The sequence below is a fragment of the Toxorhynchites rutilus genome, chromosome 2, assembly GCF_029784135.1.
Source record: "Toxorhynchites rutilus septentrionalis strain SRP chromosome 2, ASM2978413v1, whole genome shotgun sequence".
Lineage (NCBI taxonomy): Eukaryota > Metazoa > Arthropoda > Insecta > Diptera > Culicidae > Toxorhynchites > Toxorhynchites rutilus.
The window spans coordinates 196,279,934-196,299,866 of record NC_073745.1 but is presented as its reverse complement, the minus strand read 5'-3'; the positions used below and the strand labels follow the sequence as shown (position 1 = coordinate 196,299,866).

At 38.7% G+C, this 19,933-nt stretch overlaps 1 protein-coding gene across 7 annotated transcripts in view; it reads right to left on the bottom strand.

The window, feature by feature from the left end:
- The window catches only part of LOC129770824 (cell adhesion molecule Dscam2), a 388,958-nt gene that overhangs the window by 53,035 nt on the left and 315,990 nt on the right, over window positions 1-19,933 (bottom strand). For all 7 annotated transcript variants that reach the window (XM_055773919.1, XM_055773924.1, XM_055773923.1 and 4 more), the window contains exons 7-10: window positions 3,969-4,158; window positions 3,266-3,883; window positions 3,022-3,149; window positions 2,814-2,950 (exon numbers count right to left, since the gene is read on the bottom strand). In XM_055773919.1, coding sequence (XP_055629894.1) covers window positions 2,814-2,950; window positions 3,022-3,149; window positions 3,266-3,883; window positions 3,969-4,158 — 1,073 coding nt within the window. The remainder of the gene's footprint in view (window positions 1-2,813; window positions 2,951-3,021; window positions 3,150-3,265; window positions 3,884-3,968; window positions 4,159-19,933) is intronic.

The window sequence follows — 19,933 nt, the reverse complement described above, 5'->3', positions numbered from 1 at the left end:
CACTAGCTCGAGTTTTCCGACGTTTTTCACTATACATTGCGACGGCAGATGAAAATTTTATATCTTGTGAGTAATCGATTAGAATTTGGTTGATATTACTTGATGGGAAGTGTGCGAAAACGATTATTTTCTTCACACTGTTCCGCAAAATTGTTGATTTTCGAGCGAAGGGTTAAGGGAGGGAGATGAAAGAAATGAGCCCTATTGTGGCAGTCATTTGTGGCTTCCTTGCACCATGACCTTAAATATTTCAGTCGTTTTTTTCATGTTCGATGCTTGACATTATTTGCCACTGTTAAAAATTGAAGAGTGGCAAACAAAATAGTGTTTGTACAAATATCAAACCAAACTTTATCTGTCAGTTCTACAATCATTAAATCTATATGAAACGAATCGCATAACCTGGAAAGATGTCTCATGATTATAGAGCCTTTGTTCGTGCCGAAATAATTTTGAGCATCATGAGCGAACGCGATCCACAATAGCCAAGTGATATTGGGCCTAATCACGAACGTCACTTCACGGTGAGAACGAAATGAATTGTATGCAATGCATTTCATTCCGTTTTCACCGTGAAGTGACGTACGTAATCAGGCACATTGTGTACTTTTTTACTCACACAATATCACTTGGTATGTTTCATGTTGAGCATCAACTCACAATTTCAAATCTCTCGAGAGAACAGGATTTTTCTATTATTGCTTTGATCGAGTATTCGTTTTGACAGACTAAGAACAGCTGATGGTCAGCAGATAAAATGAACAGGAGAAAGAAGTCAAAATATACCGTCAGTTTTTGTACGTTAAGGAAATTAAATGTAGTTCGCGTTATGTTTATATGCTGTGAATATACTTCAAATTCAAATCTGTTTTCCTGTTAAGTATCCGGAACGTCTGAATGGTTGCGCGTGAACAGCCTTCATTCAATATCAGATGGTTTGTGTCACATTTACCCGAAACCTACTCACTCGAAAGACAATTACCCGAAAGTCATTCACCCGATTCCCACTCACCCGAATATAACAAATACCCGAATACGACAACTACCTGAATGTGACATCTTCTTCTTCTTCTTCTTCTTCAATGGCACTAACGTTCCTAGAGGAACTTCGCCGTCTCAACGTAGTATTAAGGTAATATTATATTATCAGCCACGTAGCGTAACCGGCACGGCACGTTTCATGCAAGACAAATATTATTGCGTGTGTTTCAAATGTGTATGCGTATATATAGCGGAACGGCTCCGGGCATACACAGCACGCTTCAGACAAATGCATGAAGGAATTCTCGAAAAGAATATTTTGCCGGTGCCGGGCACGAACTACATGGGTGAGTAGCACCATACATACAAACCCAACGTCGAAGTTCGTGGTGTGGGTGCGTTCGTCGTTCTTCGGTACGACATCGGTTCAATCACCAGTAGCATTTCTCCGCTCCGTCTGCGCTGCCGGTCCGTACAGAGAAGTTGCTATGCCTGATGATATGAATACATCATGTATTTGTCTGCCGGTGTCGGTACGTGCCGTTTACGCTACGTGCCTGATAATATAAAACGGCCTTTACTTGCGTCATTTTTATTAGTACTTAGTTGAGATTTCTATGCCAAATAACACGCCTTGAATGCATTCTGATTGGCAAGCTCTAGAATACGCGTGATCACAGTGCAAGTCGGAGGAAATTTCTTTGACGAAAAATTCTCCCGATCAGAACGGGAATCGAACCCGAACACCCGGCATGTTAGTTATGACGCTAACCACTCGGCCACGGGAGCACAACATCTGTGACATCTACCCGAACCTACATTTACCCGAATGCAACATTTTCCGAGTTAGCCGAATATAACATTGACCCGAATGCGTCAGTTTTATCATTATGAAGTATTTGTAAATTTATTTCTGATCAGTGTTATATGAAGATCACTTTTGTCTCATACGTTTGCTCCTGTTCAAATAGTAATTTTTGTTGGTAGTGAAATTTGAGGAATAGTGGCGTTGAATAAAATACTTTTCAAAAAAATGAAAAGTGAAAGAATACAGTTTTATAACGTATTATGAAGTTTTTTCGCATACGCTCGGTCGGACCTGACTAAAGGATCGTCTCCTATGTTTCAAACAAACCGGGCAATCGGTGGAACACAGGTTTGCTTACGAGAGACCGCCGCTTTCGACGGCGGGTAAGGAGCCGACTCGGATTGCGTCACCTCGGCGGCTTGGTGATTCCTTATCCTCGTTAATTGGGGACTTTCCCCCCATTACATTGATCTCAGAATAGATTTCATCACGAAATAATAAATTCATGATAAAAACTACGCTGTGGTGGTAAATACGTAAGTACTATTTTTTTCTCATCTCTCCCTTTTCACATTTAAGTTTTAAATTTTTGTTTGTCAAAGTTGTCTGCTAATTTTACGGAATATTCCATAACTGAATGACATCTTGTCCTTTGACAGCAATACGGAAAGGAAAGAAAACGTCATGTCAATTGGGCCTACACTAATTTCTAAAAATGACACAGTGTAGTCTTCAACATCTTTTTCGAATTTCCTGTTGCATTCGGGTAAATGTCGCATTCGGGTAAATGACCATTCGGGCATATGTTGCATTCAGGTATTTGTTACATTCAGGTGAATGTCATTCGGGTAAATGTGCTTCGAGTAAACGTGTTTCGGGTGAATGCTATTCGGGTGAATGGGACACAACCATCAGATGTTGATATCGAAGCAAAAGCTTCCCCTCATAAAATTACCGATGTTTGTGAAAGTTAACAGTATCACATTTATTAATTCATCTTTAACTTCTATAGTTGAATACTTACTTTCCTATGCTATTCTGGGCAACACATGTGTATTCGCCTCCATCTTCCTCTTTCACATTGGATATATTGACATGACTGATCACGTCATCATGTATGGTCACATACTGTCCCACAACAAATCGGGAATTGTCCGGAATCTGTATGATTAAATTTTAAAATACATATAGGAAATTCAAGAAAACATGATTACGTAGAGTATTGCTCTTACCGGAAAGCCATCCAGCCTCCAAGTGAACTGAGGAGGCGGATTTCCCGTCCCAACGCATTTCAGTGAAACCGTAGGACCCGGTTGTAGTGTTTGCTCTGAAAACCAGTACAACAGCTCTGGCGTGGCATCTGCAATAATGAACAGACATAGTTGGATTGATTTAAGTAAAGACTAGTTAGGCCATTTCAACAATCGCTTATGGAGAGAGATTAATTAAGATTGATTAAGACTAAGCTAAGCTTACCTCCGAGCTGCAACTCTGCCGTGGACTGAATCTGTTCCCATTCGTTGGACACAAAGCATTGATACATGCCTTGATCTTCTTTCTGCACATTCTTAATAACAATTCGTGGCGTGTCGGTGTAGACTTCTATCCGACTGTCTCGAACGATAGGCTTTCCATTGTGCATCCATAGCACCTCGTGGGCAGGAAATCCCGAAATGATGCACTGAAATTGAGCATCCTTACTTACATCTACTGTTTGTACTTGCGGCTGTAAGTGCGCTGTGAGGGGTGCATTGACGGTCAGCGTAACCTGGATTGTCTCCTCACCGGCCGTGTTATTCACCCAGCACAGGTACTTCCCACTGTCTTCGAGGCGGGCTTTGGAGATTTTGAGCAGCCCCGATGAGATAATGCCGACTCGCTCGTTGAACTGCAATGGGATGATTTGATCCTTGACCTCCTTGAACCAGCGATACGTTGGCACAGGATGGCCTTGGGCGACACAGGGTAGCGTCACCGGCGCATTCACAACTATGTGTTTGAGCGAGTGTTTCTCTACATTAATTCTAGGTTGTACTAGTCCTTTCGGTTCAGTCACTATCACTCTACCTGGATATGTTGAAATTTGTATTTCACCTGTTGTTTGAAGAAGGAATCACGTACAATGAAGTAATCTTAGAATTTTTATTTGAAGGCGAAGGCGAAGAAAACCCACACTCACCTGTTAATCTATTTATAGTTCTGCATGAGTACGTTTTGTACGCATCACTTGGTCCAGCGTTGTTAATGTACAGATCACCGTTCGACAGTACGATATACTTGCCGCCGATATCGGTGTTCGGGTACAGATGCACACCGGTGTCCTGTTCCCAAGCCGTAACCACCACGTAGTCTTGGATATAGCTCGGTACCTATGGGAAATGAAATTAATGAAAACCAGATTGTAAAATTTGAATTAATGTAAAACATACATCATTCAGAAATGGGATAGATTCGAATGATTCTATATTGACCGAAATAAAGAATAGTTCGATGAATTTTAAATATTTTGTGGATTATTGAGTGTTTCGTAGAGCCATTGAATCATAAGTTGGCAACACTTTTGACGTAGAACCACGTCAAAAGAACCCAAGAGAGTTCAATTCCTTTCTCGAATCTCCTTCTTTCCTTCTTCCAAAATTCTTCCCTTCCAACCATTCCATTTTCCTACCGTTCCAATCTGTCACCTCGTCCTCCCATCCATCGTAGCCACCTGGTGGATATTTCCACTCAACCACCCACCATTGAAGAAATTCAAAATTTAATAGGGTTTTCCCGTTGGTTTGGATTCTTCCATTTTGCTATCGACGAAAATTGTTTTTCTCCCTCGATCACCTCTCCCGTAAACCAAACAGTGAGAATCGAATTTTAATACTTTTATGCTAGATTCTAATTAGTAACAATATATGGTTACAAATGGAGGATATTGCGAAGCAACAGTGATATTCCATTCACATTCACTACACAAACTCGAAGAAGAGAGAGCCCCTTTGTATCAAATTTGCTACGACAAGCAGCGTTGCCAATGTTTCAGTTTAAACTGGATTCTTCCAGTTTTTATTCTTGATTCAGTCAACCAATTAAATCCTAAAATCTTCCAGTTTTTCTAAATTTTATCCAGTTTCAACCCATTTTTTTAGCTTCAGTTTTACCCATTTTATTTAAAATTAATTCACACTGTATGAATATTATACCGCCCTCACCCTTCCTATCCCTTAACCGATTTTGTTTTTGACGTAGGACTACGTCTTACATTAAGGGTACCAAATCAGAAAACAGGTCACGTTTTTATGAAATAAAGTTAACGTTAATAACTATTTTTGCTGCGGACGGATTTTAACGATTTGCATACCAATCGAATCGGAAGATTTCTAAGATTTGTTTGATATGATATACATTACAATCCCATATTCTGTATATGGTTTAAATTGATGTACATTGGAAGCAATCCCATTTCTCCATACATTTGTTCTGTTCATGTTTGTGCTTCCCCGAACAGAGCTGTCAATATAGGGTAACTTATGCAGCCGCTAGAATAGAAGTAATGAAGGGGGATAGCGAAAAGAGAATATTTGCGAAGTAAACGAAAACCCTTGCATAGAATGTAAGCTGTCGCTAGCGACATATGACCAATTAGTGTATTGTTCTTGCAAAGAAAAGAAAGAATCGTTGCTTCTCCAAGTGATTCTACAAAACCACGCAAGCCATTAAACCTTTTCAGGGCCCTCGGAACTTTTTACTAAAGAGTTATTTATGAAAGTTCGACGTATTCGCAAATAATATCCGAAATGATAAACTGACGAATTAAAAAAAAAAGATTGCGTAGTCCTACGTCCTAAGCGGTCGTGTCTCGGATACAACCCCTCGATTTTTTTAACATTTATTGTTCGCTCGATCCAAGATGTATTCACCTTGGATCGATCTTCCTTTTCTTACACATTCAACTCAATGTTATTTTTGTCCTGTTTACATTTTCGAATTCAATACGATTACCGTGCAGTGTTTATGTTGCCTACCCAAGCAGAAACGACTACACTGTTTTCGAATTTATATAAATATGTTCTAGGTCCTCAAAACCATTCTGAAGTTGAGACCAATTGTTCTACCATTTCAACCACGACTGGTGTAATGTTCATAACAAGAAATCACACCTAAAATGGTTCAAAGAGCCCGCGTGCTATGCTGGCTTTGAGTTAACATAAACATCAGATGTTACAGGTCCTTCAATTCATTTTGAAGTTCAAAAGATCATAGAGTCAATAGGCTCTATTAACTTTAATTGATATGAATACAAAACCCAAGTAACATCAATGAGATATTGGTTTCTCATGGTCACGCAAAGGAATTTAAGTTCTGAATAGAATTATAAGTAAGTATGCATACTATGTATATTTTATCCAAAAATACTTTCTCGAGCAGGATGAAATACTTGAGGATACTTAATTGTGATCCTGATACAAAAATTTGGTTCGAATAAGCCTTATATAAAACTATGATACCAAAGAGTAAGACCAAATGAAACAGCTTCCCAATACCATGCAATTTGATGATTTCAATACCAAAGTAATACCTGAGCGATGTTGCTTTGGTATTGAATGTGCTCTTTTTAGTATTGAAAAAAATATTGTGGGACCTGATAAAAAGTTATTCCAGAATTCCAATACATACATTGGGCAAAAAAAATTTTTTTTTCGTTAAATCGAGCTGATCTTCTTAAATTAAAACGGTGCTTCAGGATCCAGATTTCTTCTAGTTTTTTAAGAGCAATTCCAGTTTTTTTAAAAATATTATTGACAACCCTGACGACAAGGAGGGCGCCTGAAGCACACGGGACATTTTCGTGCCAGTGCGAATATGGAAGGGTATCCAGAATTTTGGAATGTGGACAAACACTGCATTTATTTAGATAGAACGTATCTTTCATGGAAGTATGCTTTCAAACCCTTAGTAAGAAAACCTTATTTTAGGCATGTTTTGGGGTTCGATCACACCTCTTGGGGAATATTTGTTTTACAATATGTGACTTCTTTCAAGTCGAGTTTCATACTACTTTCTTTGTATACAATAACTATCTTTGGGAGCGGGGACCAACACTGATACTGTGCAAATACTCTATATGTGGACTGAATGGAAAGCATAGCAAGAACAATTCGGGAATCAACGTGCTAAGCGGTTTAATATTTTATTTATTAGAAATGTGGAATAATCCGCGTTGACAGATGTACTGTGTCGAAGTCTAGTAACGATATCCGGCGAGTTGTTCTCTATCAGATCACCAGACCCGAACGCAGTTTTAAATTGCTTAAATTTTGAATGGAAATTTTTAGTTAATGTTATTTGATTACTTGGAATATGGCGTTCTGACCCTTACTTTACCATTTGTGCATAAACCCAAAGTTAATTTTTAGCACATGTTCTGGCATCCCGATTTATTACATTAAATGAGCTAAAAGATAACATAAAATGTTCTACTTCCTGTGTGGGCTTCAGAATGCGTATTGGCAGCACTGCCCGCTATAACTGTCTCGCCATACACGTTCATCCCACCTTTCATATATACCCCTTTTATAGTTACCCGATGAGCAAACCTCGAGCGCGGCCTGACAGCTCATCCGATGACGACACACGAAAACGGCAGCTCCGGTGTTTCAGCCATAGCAGAGGGCAGACGTGTTTTCCGAGTCCCGAGGCAAAATAGAATACTTCACTGAGCCCGGTTATTCACACTTCCCAATACATGTATATCATTTGTATAATATATATGCTAGAGCCAATATGAGGAAGCGAAACAGGAGACACATGTAAATGAAAGCATATGAAAGCTTTTCGTATGGTTTGCCAAATACACGGCCCAGACAGAGAAAGATATATTCTCGTTCATGTTCTTCTTTATCGTCTTAGAAAACACCTTTCAACTTCATTTTATGATGAGGTATAATAGTATCACGCTCCTTTATAATAGCGCTGGCAGCTATATGGATAGCGTGGTTGTGTAAAGTAACTTAGGATTTCAGCCGGCCTTGGTTGGGTCCCCATTGACGTCGTATGGACTTTTTTTTGCACAATCCCAAATGAAAAGAAACAGAAAGAGATGTCTGCAGGCATACATACGGACCATTTTTAAGCTTTCAAAATAGCTTATTATTTGCGCATTTGACTCTCATGAACAGGAAATGGCATATTTTCTGCCAAAGAAGAAATGTTTTCTGCCAACGCTAGTTTGGGTGTACTTCCACAAAAACTCTTCATTATAATATACAAACATTACCATACACATGATTCATATATATTTTCACAATTTGCAAAAAAAACCTTGTTACTCTTTTACATAGAATACAATTTCAACACGGAAATTTCAACTTTCATTCATAATTTTTATTTTAAACGTGTGTTCATTCCACCTGAAAATCCATCGATGTCTGCCGCTTCTCAAACTCTGAAACTTAGCTCAATGTCATCAATGATGATGTTGATGGAACAAACATATAATTGCCTGTGGGCGTGTATACGTCAACTGGAAAAAGATTACCTCGATAACTGTTAAAGTTATAATACCAAGAATAAAAACAATGCTCGCGATACTTGCTCATTATTCTTCTGCTCGTGATGGAAAGAATGAATCATGACTCATCCATCTTCAGCTGATTCTACAAAATTACGACTCAACAGCATTAAAATATTCTTCTAAAATGTTATTTTAAAAAATCGATGCATTGTTCAATTATATATGAAGTGATAAACAAACAAACGGGTTGAATAATATAATTCCATAGTTCTACGTCGAAAATGCGGTCGTGTCCTAGGTGTAGAGTCCTGGAAATAACACTGGTTATTTGATTCAGTGTTTAATTACAGAATCCATCTATAACGAACTACATTTACATACAAAACACACGAGCCTTAAGTTCGAAGCCGCCGTGGAAGTGATACCGTTATTCTCGTGGTTGGTGAAGTGATCATCGCATCCTAACGGGATTCCCTATATTGCGAGTGGATTGTATCGAAGCAATCACAACAAGCGGGCGCTGTGTGCTAGTGAATTTGTCGCCTCTCGTGATCGACACCATCATCGTGCTGTGTTGCGATACACCGGTTCAGCTGTACTGAACGATTGACACGCGATTCGAGTTGGAAACCATTGGGTCCGTGCAAAATAAGTATTATTTATTTCATTAGGTTAAGGTTTATATGTTAAGAAAAAATCAAAAAAAAAAATTGAAAAGATAAGTAAAAAAGTACATCTGCCACTTTAAATGACAGATGAAGGAGGAACCGTTGACATGAAGATTGAATCCACTGTCTACCCCCCTACGGGAGCTGGAAAATCGCTTAAACGCGTTCTTCCCTCGGAAAATATCTCTTTAGAGAAAGAGTTAATCCACCTGAACATGCCCCCCTCATAAAAATTTGCAAACCTTTCCTCTTCACAATCTCCCGCTTCCGCTCAACTCCCGAACTTGCCACCCAGCCCTACTGATCCCGCTACCGCTCGACAATCGACCTCGTCCTCCCCCGCAGTTGCTTCCTCTCCCCGTGTCAAGGTCTATCCAGAAGATGCACCTGGATCTGGCCCATGGATTGTTTTTTTCCGGCCCAAACCAAATGAAAAATCCCTCAATGTCATCCAAATTTCGAAAGATCTGGCAAGATATTACTCTTCCGTGGTTGAAATTTCCAAGGTTAGACCGAACAAACTGCAAGCAAAATCAGGTTCCTCCTGGCTTCCGTGGCAATAGTTCACCGACACAGCACTCGAGGGGATATCAAAAACCCCAACTGTCCCTATTTTTCCGTCCAGCTCAATTTCCCAATCGGGATTTATAAAGTTGTCTGACCTTTTGGATCAAATCTTCAAGTGTTTTAATGTTTCCGACTCCATCAGAACCATTGTCATCTCAATGATTCCAGTATTAAAGACAATTTTGCAACAATTGATGCAAACATGGCCCCTCCTTGCAATGATTATCTCTCTTGATGTCTAATTCAATTAGAGAGGTCAGAGATATCACTGTTTTACAGTGGAATTGTCGTAGTCTTATGCCTAAATTGGATACATTCAAATTTTTAATTCATAAGTTCAATTGTGATGTTTTTGCTCTGTCCGAAACTTGACTTTCTTCGCGAGATGATCTCTCTTTCCATGATTTCAATATTATACGCTTGGACCGTGATGACAGATACGGAGGCGTGCTATTGAGGATCAATAAGTGTCACTCATTTTTTCGAATTGATCTTCCACCTATTGGAGGGATTGAAGCTGTTGCTTGTCATGCAAACATCAGAGGAAAAGACCTCTGTATTGTCAGCTTGTATTGGCCTCCGAGAGCTGCGGTTAGCCGCAAGCAACTTGTTGACATGTGCTCACTCCTTCCTGAGCCACGATTGACCTTGGGAGACTTCAACTCTCACGGAACTGCCTGGGGGGAACAGTACGACGACAATCGTTCATTGTTGATATATGCCCTTTGTAACAGCTTCAATATGACCGTTTTGAACACCGGGGAAACAACACGTGTACCTAAACCTCCTGCTAACCCAAGTGCTCTTGACCTCTCGCTTTGCTCGAATTTACTATCGATAGATTGCAAGTGGAATGTAATCCAGAACCCCAACGGTAGTGATCACTTGCCAATCAAAATTTCCATCACCATTGGGTCAAATTCTTCTGAATCTATAAACATGGCATGTGACCTCACAAGACACATTGACTGGAAAAAATATGCGGACGCGATTGCTCTAGCCATCAATTCCAGAGATGGTTTACCTCCATTGGAGGAGTATAACTTCATTTCTCGTTTGATCTATGACAGCGCGGTTCGCGCTCAAACGAAACCCATCCCAGGTTCCACTATTCGTCGAAGGCCTCCCAATCCATGGTGGGATAGCCAATGTTCCAAGCTTTATCAGGATAAATCGAACGCATTCAAAGCTTTTCGGAAACGTGGAACCATTGAAAATTTTCAATCGTATTTGGACCTTGAAAATCAATTTAAAAACTTGATCAAAGGGAAAAAACGTGCTTATTGGCGAAATTTCGTGGGAGGTTTGTCACGAGAAACGTCAATGAAAAAATTGTGGAAAGTGGCTCGAAACATGAGAAATCGCTCTTCAACGAATGAAAGCGAAGAATATTCACATCGATGGATTTTCAATTTTGCACGGAAGGTTTGTCCTGATTCCGCTCTTGTGCAAAAAATTGTTCGAGATATATCACAAGATAGGTGCGTTCTTGATTCCGAGTTTTCGATGGTAGAATTCTCTCTTGCTCCCCTTTCTTGTAACAATTCGGCTCCACGAACGGATAGAATTAAGTTCAACTTGTTGATAAACCTCCCTGATGTGGCGAAACATCGCTTGTTGAATTTATTCAATCGGTTCATGGAGCATAATATTGTTCCAGATAATTGAAGACAAGTAAGAGTTATAGCTATTCAAAAACCCGGAAGGCCCGCGTCCGACTTCAATTCGTACCGCCCAATAGTAATGCTGTCTTGTATACGGAAATTGTTGGAGAAAATGATCTTGTTTCGCCTTGATCGATGGGTTGAAACGAATAGCCTACTCTCAGATACACAATATGGGTTCCGCAGTGGTAAGGGGACGAATGATTGTCTTGCGTTGCTTTCTTCAGAAATTCAAATGGCTTACGCCGAAACAAAACAAATGGCTTCAGTATTCTTGGACATAAAGGGGGCCTTTGATTCTGTTTCAATAGAGACAGAGATTTGTCATACAAATTACATTCTCGGGGTCTGCCGCCTCTATTGAATAATATGTTATATAACTTGCTTTGTGAGAAACATTAGAATTTTTTTCATGGGGATTCGACAGTATGTCGGATCTCCTACATGGGAGTCCCCCAGGGCTCATGTTTAAGCCCCCTTTTGTACAACTTCTATGTAAGTGATATTGACAATTGCCTTACACAAAATTGCAACCTAAGACAACTTGCAGATGATGAAGTGGTGTCTGTCGTAGGATCAAACGAATCCGACCTGCAAGAACCCTTACAAGATACTTTGAACAATTTTTCAACCTGGGCCATTGGGCTAGGGATCGAATTCTCCACTAAGAAAACAGAGATGGTGGTTTTTTCAAGGAAGCATAGACCAGCAAAACCAAAGCTTCAACTTTTCTCATGCTATGTCATTCAAGTATCTTGGGGTCTGGTTCGACTCCAGATGTACTTGGGGGGCCATATTAGGTACCTGAGTAAAAAATGCCAATAAAGAATAAACTTTCTCCGTACAATTACCGGCACCTGGTGGGGAGCCATCCCGAAGATCTTATAATATTGTATCGAACAACTATTTTCTCAGTGATGGAGTATGGTAGTTTCTGTTTTCAATCAGCTGCCAAAACACACCTCATTAAACTCGAGCGAATTCAGTATCTTTGTCTCCGTATTGCGTTGGGATGTATGTCCTCAACGCATACCATGAGTTTCGAGGTTTTGGCAGGCGTACTCCCACTAAAAGATCGCTTCAATTTATTATCTCTTCGGTTCTTCATCCGGTGTAAGGTTATGAACCCATTGGTGATCGGAAATTTTGAGCAGCTAATCGGGCTAAATTTTCATTCTGGATTCATGACTTCATATCATGAATTCATCTCCATGCAGGTTGATCCTTCTTCGTATATTCCCAACCGTGTTTGTTTTCCTGACTACATCAATTCCTCTGTACATTTTGATCTGTTCATGAAGGAGAAAATCCATGGAATTCCAGATTATCATCGATCGGGGATCGTTCCTACGATCTTCAATGCAAAGTATGGGCGTATCAATTGTGATAATATGTACTTTACTGATGGGTCCTCTATGAATGAGTCCACAGGATTTGGAGTGTTCAACGAATTTTTTAGCACCACCCACAGTCTTCAGAATCCTTGCTCAGTGTATATTGCTGAATTGGCAGCAATACACTGGGCACTGGACAGCGTCGCCTCACGACCTGTTGAGCACTATTACATTGTAACGGATAGTCTTAGCTCTGTCGAAGCTATCCGTTCAGTGAGGCCGGAAAAGCACTCGCCGTACTTCCTTGAGAGAATACGAGAAATTTTGAGTGCTTTAGCCAGGAGCTGTTATGTCATTACCTTTGTCTGGGTCCCTTCACATTGCTCAATTCTGGGTAATGAGAGGGCTGACTCATTAGCAAAGGTAGGTGCAATTAAAGGCGAAATTTATCAGCGTCAAATCGCCTTCAATGAATTTTATTCTTTAGTTCGTAAAAATACCATCGTTAACTGGCAACGCAAATGGAACGAAGATGAATTGGGCCGGTGGCTTCACTCGATTATCCCTAAGGAGTATCTTGTTGCCAGATCGAATTTGGAAAACTCTCTTCGGGCTAGAGGAAGGCAGCCCAATGTGCCGGTGAGAGATGTGTTGGCTGGTTTAGACCTTGATTACATGTCCCAAATATATGTCTTCCTAAAAGTTATCGATCTTCGAGCCTGATTGTCCTTATATCCTTATATTCTCCTTTTCCTTTTCCTTCACTAGAAATCAAATCTCTTCTTATTAACAATAGAATAAGGTGAAATGTAAATACATATTGAAATAAGATTGGCTTAAGAATTGAGTGTAATGAATGTGAGTGTGAATGTGAGAGTGAACATTGTCAACATATCCTTTTATCCCTTCCTTTTCCTTAAGAAAATATGTCACCCTTCTAAACTCGAGTAGACCGCGAGTAATCGGTTTTCTACACCATCAACATTAGAATTAAGGAAAAACGTTTATATATACTTGTAACAATACAATCAGGAGTTTGGCTCCTTTAAACTTGTGTAACTGAGCCTGTAAAAATAAACGATTTAATAAAAAAAAAACAACAATGATTATGTGTGTGTGTAACACAATCGCGTATTGACGAATTTAAGCAAAGCTGAATCAGCTTATGCGACATCTACATTAGAGCCACAATTGAGTGTCCTGAATGTGGAGGAGATGTGATTTCAAAAAAAGGCGATGCAAAAATTTATTTATTGACAGAAACGTTTGGCTGCTTATCGGTTTGTCAATAACATCAGATCAGATTTTCCTCGACAATATTCTAATGTGTGAGCCATATGATCTAAATTGGCATGTATGAAAGCTTAAAGTAATTTTAACGCGTTATTTTTTTTTGCTACATCTAAGAGGATGCTGTTGATATTGAACCTGCTTAGTTTTACATCTTTCTGTGCAGTCTGGCTTCCTGGTGAAGATTTTCTGCATTTACATTTACTCGAAAGATCGAACTGTAATTAATTTAATACACGATCACGTTCTCATAAACTCTTGCGGAACTGAATTATTTGAAACATTGATGATGTCTTCGATTAGTCAGATGGCATACCGAAACCAATATACTCGTGCACGGATATTTCAGTTATTTCTGCGTTGATTATTTATTTTTTCCCCTGTAAGACTGGAATTCGTATACAATGTCCGTAATCGAATTGCATCAATTAACTTCCTTCGAGCAGTATGTCCGTTCGGAAACTAATTTCATGCACCGTTTGAAGCTGGACGCAAGCGAAGCACATTCACCGAAATGTGGAATTTCAATCACAAAATGCAATTTCCTGATAATAAAATTATCACTCATCAATCGGCAGCGCATTCGTGTCCACGTCCAGAATGATGAACTGACCAGTGTAACGCAATTCGCTGCCTGGGTACCACAATATTGCATCATTTCCTGTCGCAAATCGTTCGATCAATAAGAAGATACGGGACTATACCACAGTACTTGACTGTTGAAATCAACATTATACAGCATGCCTCGTGTGTGTGTGTCAACCAAATTTGCCATCACCTCTGACCATATTGAACGGAAGCTGACGCCACAAGTGTCCGCTAGCAGTGGTGCTTTAGCGCCTTGTGGATTATTACCCATCCCATCATTATCACCCCTACCAATATTGGTTGACGATGTTCGTTGCTAGTAATGTGTTATTGAATATTTTGTAAATAAATTCGAATACGAGCAAATAAACTTACTGAGAAGACAGTATTTTTTTTTACTTTTTTCACCGTCCACAATTAATAAATTATTAAATAGCATTGTTTTACTAAATTTTTCAAAAAAACAATGTCAGTTGAATCAATATAATTCCATACCATTCACTAACATATGACGGAGGTTGTCAAACTTGGATATAATTCGTCTTTGTTCATTTTCAGCTTTTCACAACCGAAGAACTTGTCAGATTTGATAAATTTTCCTGCAAAAGTAGTTATATTTTCGTATAGAGCAATTTCACGCCAAACCAGTCGGCCGCTGACCCGACCCTCTTCCATTTTTGTTGAAACCTTGATAACAGATCGGCTGAAAAGTTAACGATTGACGTCTAGATGACGCTTCTTACAAAAATCTACTTGACTATCACAAAGCACCATCTTTCAATGGATACGTGTCAAAATTTGACAGCAATCGGTCGATTTGTTCGTGGGTTACAGCATTTAGAGGGAAGCAACTTTTGCTATTGTGAATAAAATGGAAAAATCACAAATCAATAAAAAAAAATTGCAGGAATTGGGCTTCGAATTGCTTCCGCAACCACGTATTCTCAAGGTCTGGCCCCAGCGGCTATTTTCTGCTCGCAGACCTGAAGAGAAAGCTCGCTTGCAAGAAATTTAAGACCGATGATTAAGACCGTAATTTTTCTGATTGGCTAGCTAATATGTAGATATGTAGATCATCTGAATCGGTCCACCAGTTCAAATGTTATGAATGTTATGAAAAAGTCATTTCTGGAAAAAGGGGAAATTTTTTTTCCGACCACCCTAAAGTGAAAATGGGCACCCTTATGAAAGATGAAAAAATACTTAAAAAATAATTAATATTTTGCGATGAGAAACAAAACTACCAATTTTCATGAAAATTTTGAGAAACACTATATAGGTTTGGCATGTAATGCGTGTATAGCAGTTCCCATCAGACAATGACATTCAAGAATTCTCTAAACGCTCTATAGTTCGTTCTTCGACATCTAACTCCAATATTTTCTAATTCTGCAGCATATATGTAAAGGCCTGTTGGTATTATAAATAAATAAATAAATAAACAAATAAATAAATAAATAAATAAATATCATTTAAAAAAATTCCTGGTGAGCCGTCAATTAGATTAATCTTTAATAATCGCGATTTTCACACCATTGTACTTATAATAGTACTTATGATTCTCTTAAAATAAGTCATATTTGAAATATAAAACTTTTTCTAAACTGTATATAATAGAGCCGAATATTGTATATAATCGAGTCAGTATATAATCGAGTACGACCTGTTACTGCAGGAACTCGGTTTTGTTATTGTGGTTTCAGTTGAAAACATGGCTAAGAGAAACATCCTTACTCTCGTTGATTTGCACCTGCGACCTACGTTTTGCAAGGAAAAAGTTCACACAAATTAGTTAACAAATAGTCTTTTTATATTGATGCTCCAGAATTGGATTGTCCTTGTACTACAATTTGAGAAAATGTATTTGCCTGAAAATAGTGTGTTCAAAAATCTTCCGTTCGGAATTGGGATCATGCGTCGAAACTTGAATCAAATTCCGAACACTACTCGAATAGTAGTTTTAACGAATATTTCTGCATCTTCTTTTTTAACCATTTATAGTATATTCTTACCTTTTCTAGCACTTAACATCAAACTGCAAGCAAAATACTTAAAACAACTACAAAAACTGAAAAATTAACGATACTTGTTTTTTACGGAATTTGCTAAAGCAAACATTCTAATACTGGTTCCGACAGACTGTTTTTTGCAAATGCTCAATATTATAAATTATAGGCTATATCGATACCTATAAATGATGTTAAAATGAAGCCTATAACTCAAAGAATGTCAGAGTTTCCATTATTCAAAAATTTATAACATCAAAGTTCAGTATATTTACATTTAAACCTTTCACTGCGGCCCAGTCTCGGAGAAATCCATCAGCAAGTACGCGCGTTATGCGCATGTCAGTTGTGTTGCGCCAGACCAGTGACTAAAGCCTGTCCACGTTGATTTTCGGGCACTTTTCTTTCAGTGTAGTTTATGAAATATTTCACTAATCAATGAAATATTTCAAATATATTTTGCGCGAACGGCAGCAAAAACCAACACTGTCGATACGCGATCTCGCCAAAAAGCTAAAACTGCCGAAAAGTACCGTGTTTAGTGTGTGCAAATTGTTTGACCAGCGCTTAATCGGAAGGTTTGAAGCGGAACAAATCGAAAAGTATGCTCCCGACAGATGGACCGAAAGGTGGTTGCCATTATTGAGAAACATCCCAACCTTTCAGTTAGAAATGTGGCTCGAATAGTTGGAAAATCAAAATGAAATGTACAAAAAGTGAAGCAGAGACATGGACTGAAGGCGTACAAAGTGAAAAAGGTGCTAAGGTACTCTACACCCAGTTTTTGCAAAAATGTTCATGCACCATAATGGACGATGAAACATATGTTCTCGAAGACATTAAAAAAAATTGTCAAAAATCGACACTCTGGGACTTTTTTTCAGAATACGAAACGAAACGTATGGTACCAATAAAAATAGTTATCTCGATTTTTCATTCGAAACTGCTGCGAAATGTTGATTTGCACGATAATATACCCTTTGCAAAATATTAGCTCATTCGAATATCATTTATTAGTGTCACAGACGTAAAAGTTTGAGTTTTTTTTTTTTTTGAAAAACGAAAGATCACCAAATCGGGATTCTCAAGAAAATTTGTTAGTGCAAAATGTCCTAAAACTTCATTACTCGTCGAGATTTCCTCTTTTCTCGAAAAATTTTGTAAAAAAATTTTTTTTTGGCGCTTGGTCGTTTTTTCCTCTGAAAAGTCGATTTTTAACAATTTTTTTTAGATAACTGTAAATCTCGATGCGTCATGCAATTTCAAGACATTTGGCATCAAATTTTTTTTTGAAAACCCCGATTTCAGGTGATTTTTCGGTTTTCAAAAAACTCAAATTTTAACGTCTGATTGTTGAATGAGTATTCGAATGAGCTAATATTTTGCATAGGGTATATTATCGTGCAAATAAACATTTCGCAACAAGTTCCGAATGAAAAATCGAGATAATTATTTTTATTAGCACTTAAAAGTCCTAAAACTAAGTCCCAGAGTGTCGATATGTGATCAATTTTTTTTCGAGATGATACTAGATCTCGACGTTTCATGCAATTTTAAGACATTTGGCATCAAAATTTTTTTTCCAAAACCCCGTTTTTCTTTACTCCCCCCTTGGGTGATTTTTCGATTTTCAAAAAACTCAAACATTGACCTATTTGCGCCACTCATCTCTTAAGTCCGATTGAGCTGATATTTGACATAGGGTGTTTTTTCGAGGTGGTAAATATTATGTATAGGGTAACTTTTCGAAATTTTAGGGTCGATTTTTCCCCATATATCCATTGGCACCCAAGCGTATATATACGCCTTTTGTAGTGAAAAGGTTAAACATGAAGTGTTCGCCTTATGTCTGTCTACAAAAATGATGCTTTTACTAACCCAAAAATCGGCACGAAATTCCTCGACATCCCAATACGAGCTATCCTGATTTTTTTCCTGATTTTTATTTTCATTATTCTTTTTTTTTTATATAAATTCGTTTATTTTTACAGGCTCAGTTACATAAGTTTAAAGGAGTTAAATCATAAATATATTTTTAAAACTATATATATGAACAATTTTCTTAAATCTATGGTAGTAATGTGGGAAACCGATTACTCGCGGTGGACTCGAGATTAAAAGGGTGACATATTTTTCTCAGGAAAAGGAAGGGGCATAAGGAAATTATTACAATGTTGATAATCACACACACTCAATTCTTAAATCTATTCGTACATCTGTTGTGAATTTACATTTCATTCTCCTGTTTATAGCAAGCGGACCAATTACTCACAAAGGAAGAAATGGAGGGTATAAGGATATAAGGATAATCACACACGAACATCGATAGATTTAAGGAAAACATATATTTGGGACATGTAATCAAGGTCTAACCGAGCCAACACATCTCTCACCGGCACATTGGGCTGCCTTCCTCTAGCCCGAAGGGAGTTCTCAAAATTCGATCTGGCAACAAGATACACCTCACACGACCAAACAACGTGTTCGATGTCGTGGTAACCTCGGCCACAAACGCAGATATTGCAGCCGGCCAAATTGAAACGAAAGAGTAGCGCGTCTAACGAACAGTGATTGGACATGAGTCGGGAGAAGGTGCGAATAAAGTCCCGACTCAAGTCCAGACTTTTGAACCATGGTTTGAGGCTAACCTTAGGGATAATCGAGTGAAGCCACCGGCCCAATTCATCTTCGTTCCATTTGCGTTGCCAGTTAACTATGGTATTTTTGCGGACTAAAGAATAAAATTCATTGAAGGCGATTTGACGCTGATAAATATTGCCTTCAATTGCACCTACCTTTGCTAATGAGTCAGCCCTCTCATTACCCAGAATTGAGCAATGTGAAGGGACCCAGACAAAGGTAATGACATAGCAGCGTCTGGATAAAGCACTCAAAATTTCTCGTATTCTCTCAAGGAAGTACGGCGAGTGCTTTTCCGGCCTCACTGAACGGATAGCTTCGACAGAGCTAAGACTATCCGTTACAATGTAATAGTGTTCAACAGGTCGTGAGGCGACGCTGTCCAGCGCCCAGTGTATCGCTGCCAATTCAGAAATATACACTGAGCAAGGATTCTGAAGACTGTGTGAGGTGCTAAAAAATTCGTTGAACACTCCAAATCCTGTGGACTCATTTATAGTGGACCCATCAGTAAAGTACATATTATCACAATTGATACCCCTATATTTTTCATCGAAGATCGTTGGAGCGATCCTCGATCGTTGGTAATCTGAATATCCATGGATATCTTGCTTTTTCATTCTTCCTGATTTTTGAAAATTGTAGTTGGCAACCCTGGCTTTGAAGTTCCTGACATCATAACTGGCGGGATTTCGAGCTCGATTTCCGTTCTGGGCGGGAAATTTTCCGGCAAAGAAATTCCTTCCGACTTAACACACAACGTGTTTTCCAGAGCTTACTGTAGGGTTCTATACCATAACAAATTGTACCTTGTATATCAACAATATTGACCTTTGAAATGAATATACCCGATTATTTAAAGCACCTTGATCTAGGATGAAGATA